This window comes from Lonchura striata, chromosome 2, assembly GCF_050655825.1.
Source record: "Lonchura striata isolate lonStrDom1 chromosome 2, ASM5065582v1, whole genome shotgun sequence".
NCBI classification, from domain to species: domain Eukaryota; kingdom Metazoa; phylum Chordata; class Aves; order Passeriformes; family Estrildidae; genus Lonchura; species Lonchura striata.
Window position 1 is genome coordinate 52,126,208 of NC_140704.1, and position 12,741 is coordinate 52,138,948.

Consider the following 12,741-nt stretch of genomic DNA (forward strand, 5'->3'; position numbering starts at 1 on the left):
GCATGGCCGTCGGGGCGGGAGGGCACAGGCTGGGCGCTGAGGCCCTGCCAGCTGGAGCTGGGAGCTCAGCTGTGCGGCCCAGCAGAGAGCCACGGGCTCTCGCGGCTCTGCATCCCTCACGGCTGAGGCAGCGGCCCAGGCGCAGCTGGCCGGGGACAGGCAGCCAGCCCCGGGCCACCCTGAGGGGCAAACTGCTCTGGGGCCAGAGTCTTTGGTGGCTGTGAGAAGCGTGGCCAGCCTGCCTTGGGCCCCTAGGGTGCTGACAAGTGTGCAGAGGAAAGTGCCAGCCCAGCAAGAAGCAACAACCAATAGCCCCCCCTGCATGGCCATAGTAATACTGGTGTCTTATGCTGGCTGTCTCTCCTTCCATGTGGAAATAGCAGAGGGGATCTCTATGAATAATAAGCACCTTTCAGAACCGATAAAGCTTCACCAGTGTTGGACGGGTATTGCACAGCTTTGGTTCTTGCAAAATTACCGGGAAAAAGGGACAGCAGGGGTAGGTAGGCCAACACAGGCACAGCTGAGAATGGAGGACAAGTTTCTGGCCCAGAATCTTTCTTCAGGTCTGACATGTATGAAATAGATTTTTTTCAGAGAGTAATTAGATAGGTAGGAATCAAAGCACCCTGAAAGTAAAGGCAGCAACTGATTTCCACAAAGAAGGGCCAGTAGGGAAAGGTAGGAGGAGAGAAAGAATTAAAAAACTCTCTAGCTTTGCATAGAAAACAATCTCTTAACAGGGCTTCTTAGGAGTGTAAGAGGCTGGGCCTTTCACTCCTTTTTTTGTTCTCTCTATCTCATTGTCTCTTTTTTGGTCATATCTGCATGTCCTTTTGTTCTGCTGATTGTCTTTCCATACTGTTTCTGCCTACTCTCACCTTCCGCAATTCCACCAGTGTCACAAGTGTTACAAGTGCTAGCAAGCAGATCCATTGATGAATTCTATTCGCCCAGGGAAGAAACAATATGACCAGAGGAAAGTTTCTCCAGCTGTGCCACAGGAGATTTAGATTGGATCTGCAGGAAATATTCCTTCAACAAAACGGATATCAAGCTTGGGAACAGGCTGCCTAGGGCAACGGCTGAGTCACCACCCTCAGAAAGCTTTAGAAGTCCTGGGCATGTGGCATTTGGAGACCTGGCTGATTGGTGGAGTAGGCAGTGTTAAGTTTGTAGTAGAACTGTATGATCTTCAAGGACTTTTTCAACCTCGGAGATGCAGAGATTTAAGGGTAATTCAACCAGGGTGGAGTCAAGGCTTAGACGCAGTGATCCCAAGGGTGCCTTCCACCATGGATATCTATGAGACTGCCGATGGAGGCAGCTGGTAAGAAAGACCAAAGAAAGACCAAGGGAAGCTCTTTGAAGAAGGTTCACTCAAAAGCACCCTTAACCATTACACCAGGGCTACTCGGAGGGGCTGAGCTGGGCTGGGGACAAAGAATCGAGTTGGCTGGGTTGTGATGTGCTGCGGCAGTTGTGACATCGTGGGGGACGTGTCACAGTGGGGGCAGGTACAAAAAGGCCCCAGCGGGTAACAGTGGCCCCGGATTCCTTGGGCAAGCGGTGAGTGCACACGCGTGGCAGGGAGGCCGTGCTGGGGACAAGGGGCGGGGTTAGAAACGCTGCACCCCTGGCTGGGTTCTCCCTCTGCATGGAGGGAGAGAGCCCCTCATGGCAGAGCCTTGGCCACGGTACAGTGCTGCTGCTGCTGCTGCTGCTGGGCCAGTGGGACAGGCCTTCCTGCCCCCAGCTGTCTGGGGCCCTGTTCTTGCTGCCCTCAGATCACTGGGATTCGTGTCCCTGCTGCTCCCACTGGCAGCCGCCTCCCTCCCCACTCCCCATCAAGGCCTTCTCTCCATCCTCCTGCAGACCATGGATTTCTGCGTGTTGTGGCTCCTGCTCTTGCTGCGTGTAGTCCAGTACCCGCAGCCCGTGGGTGATGTTTTGGATGAGGTGACGCATCGGGAAATGGAGCTGCGTGCAAAGTTCCAGGAAGAGGAGAGGATTCGGCTGGAGCGGGAGGTGGAGCAGCTGGCGCTGATGCAGAGTGGCGCATCCTGGAGAGACCTGCTCTGGTCTGCCTTGCAGCCCTGGCAGGTCTGGGCATTTGCTGGGCTCTTGGTTCTTCTCTTGGCAGCATGGTTTATGCGGAGGACAAGAAGTCGTGGGGCAGAGTTCGGTGGCAAGGAGGAGACGGAACAGGAGAAGGAGGTAGAGGACGAGACATGCGTGTATGATGTGAGATGGCTTCTAGAGGAGCACATACAGGGGCCTGTAGAGGACCTGCAGACAGGCTGCAACAGGACAGTGGCCCTGATAGACAATTTCACAACTGTCCTCGGGCGTGCCTTGAGTGGGACTTTCTACCCGGTGCTGCAACAAGCCATTGGTTTTGGCAGTGCCTTTGAAGGTTGGGCCGCCCGTGAGGAGGAAGTTGTGTACCGGGTGCTTGTACCCCTGACTCCTCCCCAAGGCCACATCTTCCACCTGGAGCGTGACACCGACCAGCAGAAGCCTGGCAGGAATTTCCGTGTCCTTGTGGAGCTGGAGTGCAGCTGCCCCAGGGATTACCAGGGCACGAACATGCTGTGCTTCCAGCACCACCCTGACGTGATTAGGAGGAGGACTCGCCAGCCCAACCTCCTAGACACGCTGTGCACCGGCTCCTACCTCGACGTGGAGAAAACTGTCCAGTGGTTCTGCGCGCTGGTGGAAGAAAACTGGCGTCTTTTGCCCCAGTCACGCAGTTGGCGTTTAGAGCTGCTGCCCTCCAAACGCTCTTGCAAGCTCAGGCTGAGCAACAGCCAGGAAAGCTTCCAGGTTAAGGTGCTGTTTGGGGTGCAGCAACACGCCTCAGACATCTTTATCAGCAGCCAGCATCGAGGGGCCCACACCCCAAGCACAACGTGGCCCGAGACCTACAGCGTGGCAGAGACAAAGTTCTTGAGACGCATGGCCAGGCCGGCTCCCCAGGACGACTCACACCTTAAATGCCTGCAGCTCCTTGCCCGTGTTCTTGCGCGCAAGGCCCTTTCCATCCCTTCCATCAAGACCAATGTCACGCGCCTGCTGAGCACCGTACCGGCGTCGCAGAGGCACAGGAGACATTTCCTGCTGCAGCTGTCGGATGCTCTGGAGCAGCTGCACTTATCTCTGGAAGGCAAACCCCTGGAGCATTTTACAGTGGGCAACCAGAGGCTTCCGGAGGAGTTCCGCTTGCCCCCAGATACACAAAGGGCTAGGCCATCCAACCTGTTCCACGGCCTGCCACAGGATCTGGCTGCCCACCCCTAGGCCTTGATCTGTGCCGTCGCCTGGCAAGAGTGCCGGCCTCTGGCCGCTGCTAGCGGGGCACGTAGAATCACAGCATTAGAGAATCACAGAATCACTAGGTTGGAAGGGACATTTAAGACCATCGAGTCCAACCCATGGCCTAACACCACCTTAGCTATTACCATGACCCTGCGTGCCATATCCAACCTTTTTTTAAACACATCCAGGCATGGTGACTCCACCAGTTCCCCCAGGCAAACGATTCCAGTACTTTACCACTCTTCCAGTAAGAATATTTTTCCTAACATCCAACCTAAATTCCCCTTGGCACAGCTAAAGACTGTGTCCTCTTGTTCTGTCACTTGCTGCCTGGAGAGAGACACCAACCCCCACCTCACTACAACCACCTTTCCCGTAGTTGGAGGGAGTGACAAGGTTGTCTCTGAGTCTCCATTTCTCCAGGCTAAACAACTCCAGCTCTGTTCCTCACAGGGCTTGTGTTCCCAAGCCTTCACCAGCCTTGCTGGCCTCCTTTGGATGCGTGTGCTCGCGGGGCTTGCAGCTGGTGGCAGAGAACCAGCTTGTAGCTCCATGACAAAGACAGGATTGAATGGGATGCATAGACAGATAGATATCTGTCTATATTACTATAGTGTGTATATATTGATACAAATATTTTTACTAACAGATGTGTTTTAATAGATACATATTATAGCGATAGTTTAGAAATGATCACGTTATCTTAAAAAAAGAAATAGCAAGTAGAGGATGTCACTATTATGCCACAGTTATTTGTGGCTGTTGTGACACATATTAATCCTCTGTGGTTACTGCATTTATCAGAGGCGAGATTTTGATGATGCAGATATATTTATAAAATATGTATTATACATACACATATTGTATTTACTACAAAACAGTAATTTAATACAATATCTTTAAAATTATCATATTATTTTATAAAAAGAAATAGCAAGTATATGATGTCACTATTATGTCAGAGTCATTTGTGGCTCTTGTGACACATATTCATACTCTGTAGTTACTGAATTTTTCGGAGGCAAGATTTTGATAGTACAGTTATATGTATACAATATGTATTATACACACACATATTGTATTTACTACAAAACAGTAATTTTATACAATATGTTTAGAATTAAATGTTTATTAAATATGTGGAATGTTATATAATTAAAAAATCATCATGACGAATATGACAATGGAACAATATAAATTGAGTATTTAATAGATCTGTTTGGATGCGTAGTAATGCTCCATAGTTAGCGCATGCATGACGAGCAAGCAAGGATCTGCTGTGCTCTTGTTTCAATAAAAGGCACTTTTGCAGAATCTGGAGCATGCGAGACTTTCTTGATCTCAGCCACACCTATAGTATTGGTAAAAGTCACCCGATGGGAATCTGGGCTTGTGAACAGTCTCTGCGAACTCAACCAAACTAACAGTGCTGAATTGGTTCTAATCAGCAATTAAGGCCACGTGCCCCTGACCCCCCTCTGATCCCAGAATCACAGCATGGCTCCGCTTGGAAGGGTCCCTAGACACCGTCTTGTTGCAAGCCTGCTGCCAAGGGCAGGGACACCTTGCAGCACCAGGCCACATTGCAGCAAGCCCCATGCAACCTGACCTGGAACACTGCCAGGGACTGGGCAGCCACAGCTTCCATGGGCAGCGTGGCCCAGGTTGTCACCAGCTGTGGGAACTCAAAATGTCTCTCAGACATTTTTAGAGGTTCCAGGCCTTGGTCAGAAGCATTTTAGACCCTGGCAGACAGCTGGAAACAGCTGTGATTTTGAGTTTGAGCCATGGAATGAGTTACCAACTTTGGAGGTGGAACAAGCAGTCACAAAAGGTTACATAGTATAGTAAAAGTAATTACAAAGTAGAGGGGAAATTTTTTTAGCACATGCACAGGGGGGTTTTTACTTTGTACATGGGAGTCAGGAGTTCTAAGATGGAGGAAAGTGGGCTGACCCTGTTCTTCTTCCTTCTTTTTCCTTGCCTCCATGACCTTGGTGATGTTGGCACTCACAGATTGGTTTAGAGTAGAAAAGCACTTTGTAATATAGGTAGTAGGTATTGGGGGAAGACTATAAACATGTAATACGTAATATATCATATAAAAGATAGCAGCAGCCCTGGGCAGGGGGAGAGACGAAGAAGACAGCAGATAGAGAGGATATCAGTGTGTGTGTGTGCCTCTACCCAGGCCGCTGATCAAATAGCCGCAGTCCAAGAACATAATCTGTTAGATAACTAGCAATAAATTGCCTCGAGACCGAACAGCAAAAGCCTGAGGAGTTCTTCTTTGGAAGCACGGGTTGGAGGAGGAATTTCACCACCTTATGAGACCCCAGAGCAAGGCTGGGGTTCTCACAACCAGCCTCAGAGGCACACTTTCTTGCACATCTCCAGCCTAACCCTGCCCTCTGTCAGTGGGAAGCCGCTGCCCCTGGTGCTGTCCCTCCAGGCCCTTGTAAGCAGCCCTAGCGCAGGCCTCTGCTGGGTTTTGTGCAGGCTCTGAGAGGCTGCAGGAAGGTGCCCCAGGAGAAGCCCTTGGAGAGCGCTGGGGGCCGGGAGTGCCACCATCAGGGCAGCAAGCAGGGCCTGGCATGGCCGTCGGGGCGGGAGGGCACAGGCTGGGCGCTGAGGCCCTGCCAGCTGGAGCTGGGAGCTCAGCTGTGCGGCCCAGCAGAGAGCCACGGGCTCTCGCGGCTCTGCATCCCTCACGGCTGAGGCAGCGGCCCAGGCGCAGCTGGCCGGGGACAGGCAGCCAGCCCCGGGCCACCCTGAGGGGCAAACTGCTCTGGGGCCAGAGTCTTTGGTGGCTGTGAGAAGCGTGGCCAGCCTGCCTTGGGCCCCTAGGGTGCTGACAAGTGTGCAGAGGAAAGTGCCAGCCCAGCAAGAAGCAACAACCAATAGCCCCCCCTGCATGGCCATAGTAATACTGGTGTCTTATGCTGGCTGTCTCTCCTTCCATGTGGAAATAGCAGAGGGGGTCTCTATGAATAATAAGCACCTTTCAGAACCGATAAAGCTTCACCAGTGTTGGACGGGTATTGCACAGCTTTGGTTCTTGCAAAATTACCGGGAAAAAGGGACAGCAGGGGTAGGTAGGCCAACACAGGCACAGCTGAGAATGGAGGACAAGTTTCTGGCCCAGAATCTTTCTTCAGGTCTGACATGTATGAAATAGATTTTTTTCAGAGAGTAATTAGATAGGTAGGAATCAAAGCACCCTGAAAGTAAAGGCAGCAACTGATTTCCACAAAGAAGGGCCAGTAGGGAAATGTAGGAGGAGAGAAAGAATTAAAAAACGCTCTAGCTTTGCATAGAAAACAATCTCTTAACAGGGCTTCTTAGGAGTGTAAGAGGCTGGACCTTTCACTCCTTTTTTTGTTCTCTCTATCTCATTGTCTCTTTTTTGGTCATATCTGCATGTCCTTTTGTTCTGCTGATTGTCTTTCCATACTGTTTCTGCCTACTCTCACCTTCCGCAATTCCACCAGTGTCACAAGTGTTACAAGTGCTAGCAAGCAGATCCATTGATGAATTCTGTTCGCCCAGGGAAGAAACAATATGACCAGAGGAAAGTTTCTCCAGCTGTGCCACAGGAGATTTAGATTGGATCTGCAGGAAATATTCCTTCAACAAAACGGATATCAAGCTTGGGAACAGGCTGCCTAGGGCAACGGCTGAGTCACCACCCTCAGAAAGCTTTAGAAGTCCTGGGCATGTGGCATTTGGAGACCTGGCTGATTGGTGGAGTAGGCAGTGTTAAGTTTGTAGTAGAACTGTATGATCTTCAAGGACTTTTTCAACCTCGGAGATGCAGAGATTTAAGGGTAATTCAACCAGGGTGGAGTCAAGGCTTAGACGCAGTGATCCCAAGGGTGCCTTCCACCATGGATATCTATGAGACTGCCGATGGAGGCAGCTGGTAAGAAAGACCAAAGAAAGACCAAGGGAAGCTCTTTGAAGAAGGTTCACTCAAAAGCACCCTTAACCATTACACCAGGGCTACTCGGAGGGGCTGAGCTGGGCTGGGGACAAAGAATCGACTTGGCTGGGTTGTGATGTGCTGCGGCAGTTGTGACATCGTGGGGGACGTGTCACAGTGGGGGCAGGTACAAAAAGGCCCCAGCGGGTAACAGTGGCCCCGGATTCCTTGGGCAAGCGGTGAGTGCACACGCGTGGCAGGGAGGCCGTGCTGGGGACAAGGGGCGGGGTTAGAAACGCTGCACCCCTGGCTGGGTTCTCCCTCTGCATGGAGGGAGAGAGCCCCTCATGGCAGAGCCTTGGCCACGGTACAGTGCTGCTGCTGCTGCTGCTGCTGGGCCAGTGGGACAGGCCTTCCTGCCCCCAGCTGTCTGGGGCCCTGTTCTTGCTGCCCTCAGATCACTGGGATTCGTGTCCCTGCTGCTCCCACTGGCAGCCGCCTCCCTCCCCACTCCCCATCAAGGCCTTCTCTCCATCCTCCTGCAGACCATGGATTTCTGCGTGTTGTGGCTCCTGCTCTTGCTGCGTGTAGTCCAGCACCCGCAGCCCGTGGGTGATGTTTTGGATGAGGTGACGCATCGGGAAATGGAGCTGTGTGCAAAGTTCCAGGAAGAGGAGAGGATTCGGCTGGAGCGGGAGGTGGAGCTGCTGGCGCTGATGCAGAGTGGCGCATCCTGGAGAGACCTGCTCTGGTCTGCCTTGCAGCCCTGGCAGGTCTGGGCATTTGCTGGGCTCTTGGTTCTTCTCTTGGCAGCATGGTTTATGCGGAGGACAAGAAGTCGTGGGGCAGAGTTCGGTGGCAAGGAGGAGACGGAACAGGAGAAGGAGGTAGAGGACGAGACATGCGTGTATGATGTGAGATGGCTTCTAGAGGAGCACATACAGGGGCCTGTAGAGGACCTGCAGACAGGCTGCAACAGGACGGTGGCCCTGATAGACAATTTCACAACTGTCCTCGGGCGTGCCTTGAATGGGACTTTCTACCCGGTGCTGCAACAAGCCATTGGTTTTGGCAGTGCCTTTGAAGGTTGGGCCGCCCGTGAGGAGGAAGTTGTGTACCGGGTGCTTGTACCCCTGACTCCTCCCCAAGGCCACATCTTCCACCTGGAGCGTGACACCGACCAGCAGAAGCCTGGCAGGAATTTCCGTGTCCTTGTGGAGCTGGAGTGCAGCTGCCCCAGGGATTACCAGGGCACGAACATGCTGTGCTTCCAGCACCACCCTGACGTGATTAGGAGGAGGACTCGCCAGCCCAACCTCCTAGACACGCTGTGCACCGGCTCCTACCTCGACGTGGAGAAAACTGTCCAGTGGTTCTGCGCACTGGTGGAAGAAAACTGGCGGCTTTTACCCCAGTCACGCAGTTGGCGTTTAGAGCTGCTGCCCTCCAAACGCTCTTGCAAGCTCAGGCTGAGCAACAGCCAAGAAAGCTTCCAGGTTAAGGTGCTGTTTGGGGTGCAGCAACACGCCTCAGACATCTTTATCAGCAGCCAGCATCGAGGGGCCCGCACCCCAAGCACAACGTGGCCCGAGACCTACAGCGTGGCAGAGACAAAGTTCTTGAGGCGCATGGCCAGGCCGGCTCCCCAGGATGACTCACACCTTAAATGCCTGCAGCTCCTTACCCGTGTTCTTGCGCGCAAGGCCCTTTCCATCCCTTCCATCAAGACCAATGTCACGCGCCTGCTGAGCACCGTACCGGCGTCGCAGAGGCACAGGAGACATTTCCTGCTGCAGCTGTCGGATGCTCTGGAGCAGCTGCACTTATCTCTGGAAGGCAAACCCCTGGAGCCTTTTACAGTGGGCAACCAGAGGCTTCCGGAGGAGTTCCGCTTGCCCCCAGATACACAAAGGGCTAGGCCATCCAACCTGTTCCACGGCCTGCCACAGGATCTGGCTGCCCACCCCTAGGCCTTGATCTGTGCCGTCGCCTGGCAAGAGTGCCGGCCTCTGGCCGCTGCTAGCGGGGCACGTAGAATCACAGCATTAGAGAATCACAGAATCACTAGGTTGGAAGGGACATTTAAGACCATCGAGTCCCACCCATGGCCTAACACCACCTTAGCTATTACCATGACCCTGCGTGCCATATCCAACCTTTTTTTAAACACATCCAGGCATGGTGACTCCACCAGTTCCCCCAGGCAAACGATTCCAGTACTTTACCACTCTTCCAGTAAGAATATTTTTCCTAACGTCCAACCTAAATTTCCCTTGGCACAGCTAAAGACTGTGTCCTCTTGTTCTGTCACTTGCTGCCTGGAGAGAGACACCAACCCCCACCTGACTACAACCACCTTTCCCGTAGTTGGAGGGAGTGACAAGGTTGTCTCTGAGTCTCCATTTCTCCAGGCTAAACAACTCCAGCTCTGTTCCTCACAGCGCTTGTGCTCCCAAGCCTTCACCAGCCTTGCTGGCCTCCTTTGGATGCGTGTGCTCGCGGGGCTTGCAGCTGGTGGCAGAGAACCAGCTTGTAGCTCCATGACAAAGACAGGAATGAATGGGATGCATAGACAGATAGATATCTGTCTATATAACTATAGTGTGTATATATTGATACAAATATTTTTACTAACAGATGTGTTTTAATAGATACATATTATAGCGATAATTCAGAAATGATCATGTTATCTTAAAAAAAAAAATAGCAAGTATAGGATGTCACTATTATGCCACAGTTATTTGTGGCTGTTGTGACACATATTAATCCTCTGTGGTTACTGCATTTATCAGAGGCAAGATTTTGATGATGCAGATATATTTATAAAATATGTATTATACATACACATATTGTATTTACTGCAAAACAGTAATTTAATACAATATCTTTAAAATTATCATATTATTTTATAAAAAGAAATAGCAAGTATATGATGTCACTATTATGTCAGAGTCATTTGTGGCTCTTGTGACACATATTCATACTTTGTAGTTACTGAATTTTTCGGAGGCAAGATTTTGATAGTACAGTTATATGTATACAATATGTATTATACACACACATATTGTATTTACTACAAAACAGTAATTTTATACAATATGTTTAGAATTAAATGTTTATTAAATATGTGGAATGCTATAGAATGAAAAAATCATCATGACGAATATGACAGTGGAACAATATAAATTGAGTATTTAATAGATCTGTTTGGATGCGTAGTAATGCTCCATAGTTAGCGCATGCATGACGAGCAAGCAAGGATCTGCTGTGCTCTTGTTTCAATAAAAGGCACTTTTGCAGAATCTGGAGCATGCGAGACTTTCTTGCTCTCAGCCACACCTATAGTATTGGTAAATGTCACCCAATGGGAATCTGGGCTTGTGAACAGTCTCTGCGAACTCAACCAAACTAACAGTGCTGAATTGGTTCTAATCAGCAATTAAGGCCACGTGCCCCTGACCCCCCTCTGATCCCAGAATCACAGCATGGCTCCGCTTGGAAGGGTCCCTAGACACCGTCTTGTTGCAAGCCTGCTGCCAAGGGCAGGGACACCTTGCAGCACCAGGCCACATTGCAGCAAGCCCCATGCAACCTGACCTGGAACACTGCCAGGGACTGGGCAGCCACAGCTTCCATGGGCAGCGTGGCCCAGGTTGTCACCAGCCTCAGAGGCACACTTTCTTGCACATCTCCAGCCTAACCCTGCCCTCTGTCAGTGGGAAGCCGCTGCCCCTGGTGCTGTCCCTCCAGGCCCTTGTAAGCAGCCCTAGCGCAGGCCTCTGCTGGGTTTTGTGCAGGCTCTGAGAGGCTGCAGGAAGGTGCCCCAGGAGAAGCCCTTGGAGAGCGCTGGGGGCCGGGAGTGCCACCATCAGGGCAGCAAGCAGGGCCTGGCATGGCCGTCGGGGCGGGAGGGCACAGGCTGGGCGCTGAGGCCCTGCCAGCTGGAGCTGGGAGCTCAGCTGTGCGGCCCAGCAGAGAGCCACGGGCTCTCGCGGCTCTGCATCCCTCACGGCTGAGGCAGCGGCCCAGGCGCAGCTGGCCGGGGACAGGCAGCCAGCCCCGGGCCACCCTGAGGGGCAAACTGCTCTGGGGCCAGAGTCTTTGGTGGCTGTGAGAAGCGTGGCCAGCCTGCCTTGGGCCCCTAGGGTGCTGACAAGTGTGCAGAGGAAAGTGCCAGCCCAGCAAGAAGCAACAACCAATAGCCCCCCCTGCATGGCCATAGTAATACTGGGTTCTTACGCTGGCTGTCTCTCCTTCCATGGGGAAATAGCAGAGGGGGTCTCTATGAATAATAAGCACCTTTCAGAACCGATACAGCTTCACCAGTGTTGGACGGGCATTGCACAGCTTTGGTTCTTGCAAAATTACCGGGAAAAAGGGACAGCAGGGGTAGGTAGGCCAACACAGGCACAGCTGAGAACGGAGGACAAGTTTCTGGCTCAAAATCTTTCTTCAGGTCTGACATGTATGAAATAGATTTTTTTTCAGAGAGTAATTAGATAGGTAGGAATCAAAGCACCCTGAAAGTAAAGGCAGCAACTGATTTCCACAAAGAAGGGTCAGTAGGGAAAGGTAGGATGAGAGGAAGAATTAAAAAACGCTGCAGCTTTGCATAGAAAACAATCTCTTAACGGGGCTTCTTAGGAGTGTAAGAGGCTGGGCCTTTCACTCCTTTTTTTGTTCTCTCTATCTCATTGTCTCTTTTTTGGTCATATCTGCATGTCCTTTTGTTCTGCTGATTGTCTTTCCATACTGTTTCTGCCTACTCTCACCTTCCGCAATTCCACCAGTGTCACAAGTGTTACAAGTGCTAGCAAGCAGATCCATTAATGAATTCTATTCGCCCAGGGAAGAAACAATATGACCAGAGGAAAGTTTCTCCAGCTGTGCCACAGGAGATTTAGATTGGATCTGCAGGAAATATTCCTTCAACAAAACGGATATCAAGCTTGGGAACAGGCTGCCTAGGACAACGGCTGAGTCACCACCCTCAGAAAGCTTTAGAAGTCCTGGGCATGTGGCATTTGGAGACCTGGCTGATTGGTGGAGTAGGCAGTGTTAAGTTTGTAGTAGAACTGTATGATCTTCAAGGACTTTTTCAACCTCGGAGATGCAGAGATTTAAGGGTAATTCAACCAGGGTGGAGTCAAGGCTTAGACGCAGTGATCCCAAGGGTGCCTTCCACCATGGATATCTGTGAGACTGCCGATGGAGGCAGCTGGTAAGAAAGACCAAAGAAAGACCAAGGGAAGCTCTTTGAAGAAGGTTCACTCAAAAGCACCCTTAACCATTACACCAGGGCTACTTGGAGGGGCTGAGCTGGGCTGGGGACAAAGAATCGAGTTGGCTGGGTTGTGATGTGCTGCGGCAGTTGTGACATCGTGGGGGACGTGTCACAGTGGGGGCAGGTACAAAAAGGCCCCAGCGGGTAACAGTGGCCCCGGATTCCTTGGGCAAGCGGTGAGTGCACACGCGTGGCAGGGAGGCCGTGCTGGGGACAA

At 51.6% G+C, this 12,741-nt stretch overlaps 2 protein-coding genes across 2 annotated transcripts; both read left to right on the plus strand.

Annotated features, from left to right (window-relative positions):
- The first annotated feature begins 1,878 nt into the window (after positions 1–1,878).
- Positions 1,879–3,898, plus strand: LOC146768235 (inositol 1,4,5-trisphosphate receptor-interacting protein-like 1). The gene has a single exon (XM_085561189.1). It carries the CDS (start codon positions 1,879–1,881, stop codon positions 3,298–3,300), a length of 1,422 nt encoding a protein of 473 aa, XP_085417315.1. The 3' UTR covers positions 3,301–3,898.
- Positions 3,899–7,884: 3,986 nt separating this feature from the next.
- Positions 7,885–9,210, plus strand: LOC144245931 (inositol 1,4,5-trisphosphate receptor-interacting protein-like 1). The gene has a single exon (XM_077781524.2). It carries the CDS (start codon positions 7,885–7,887, stop codon positions 9,208–9,210), a length of 1,326 nt encoding a protein of 441 aa, XP_077637650.2.
- The last annotated feature ends 3,531 nt before the right edge of the window (positions 9,211–12,741 follow it).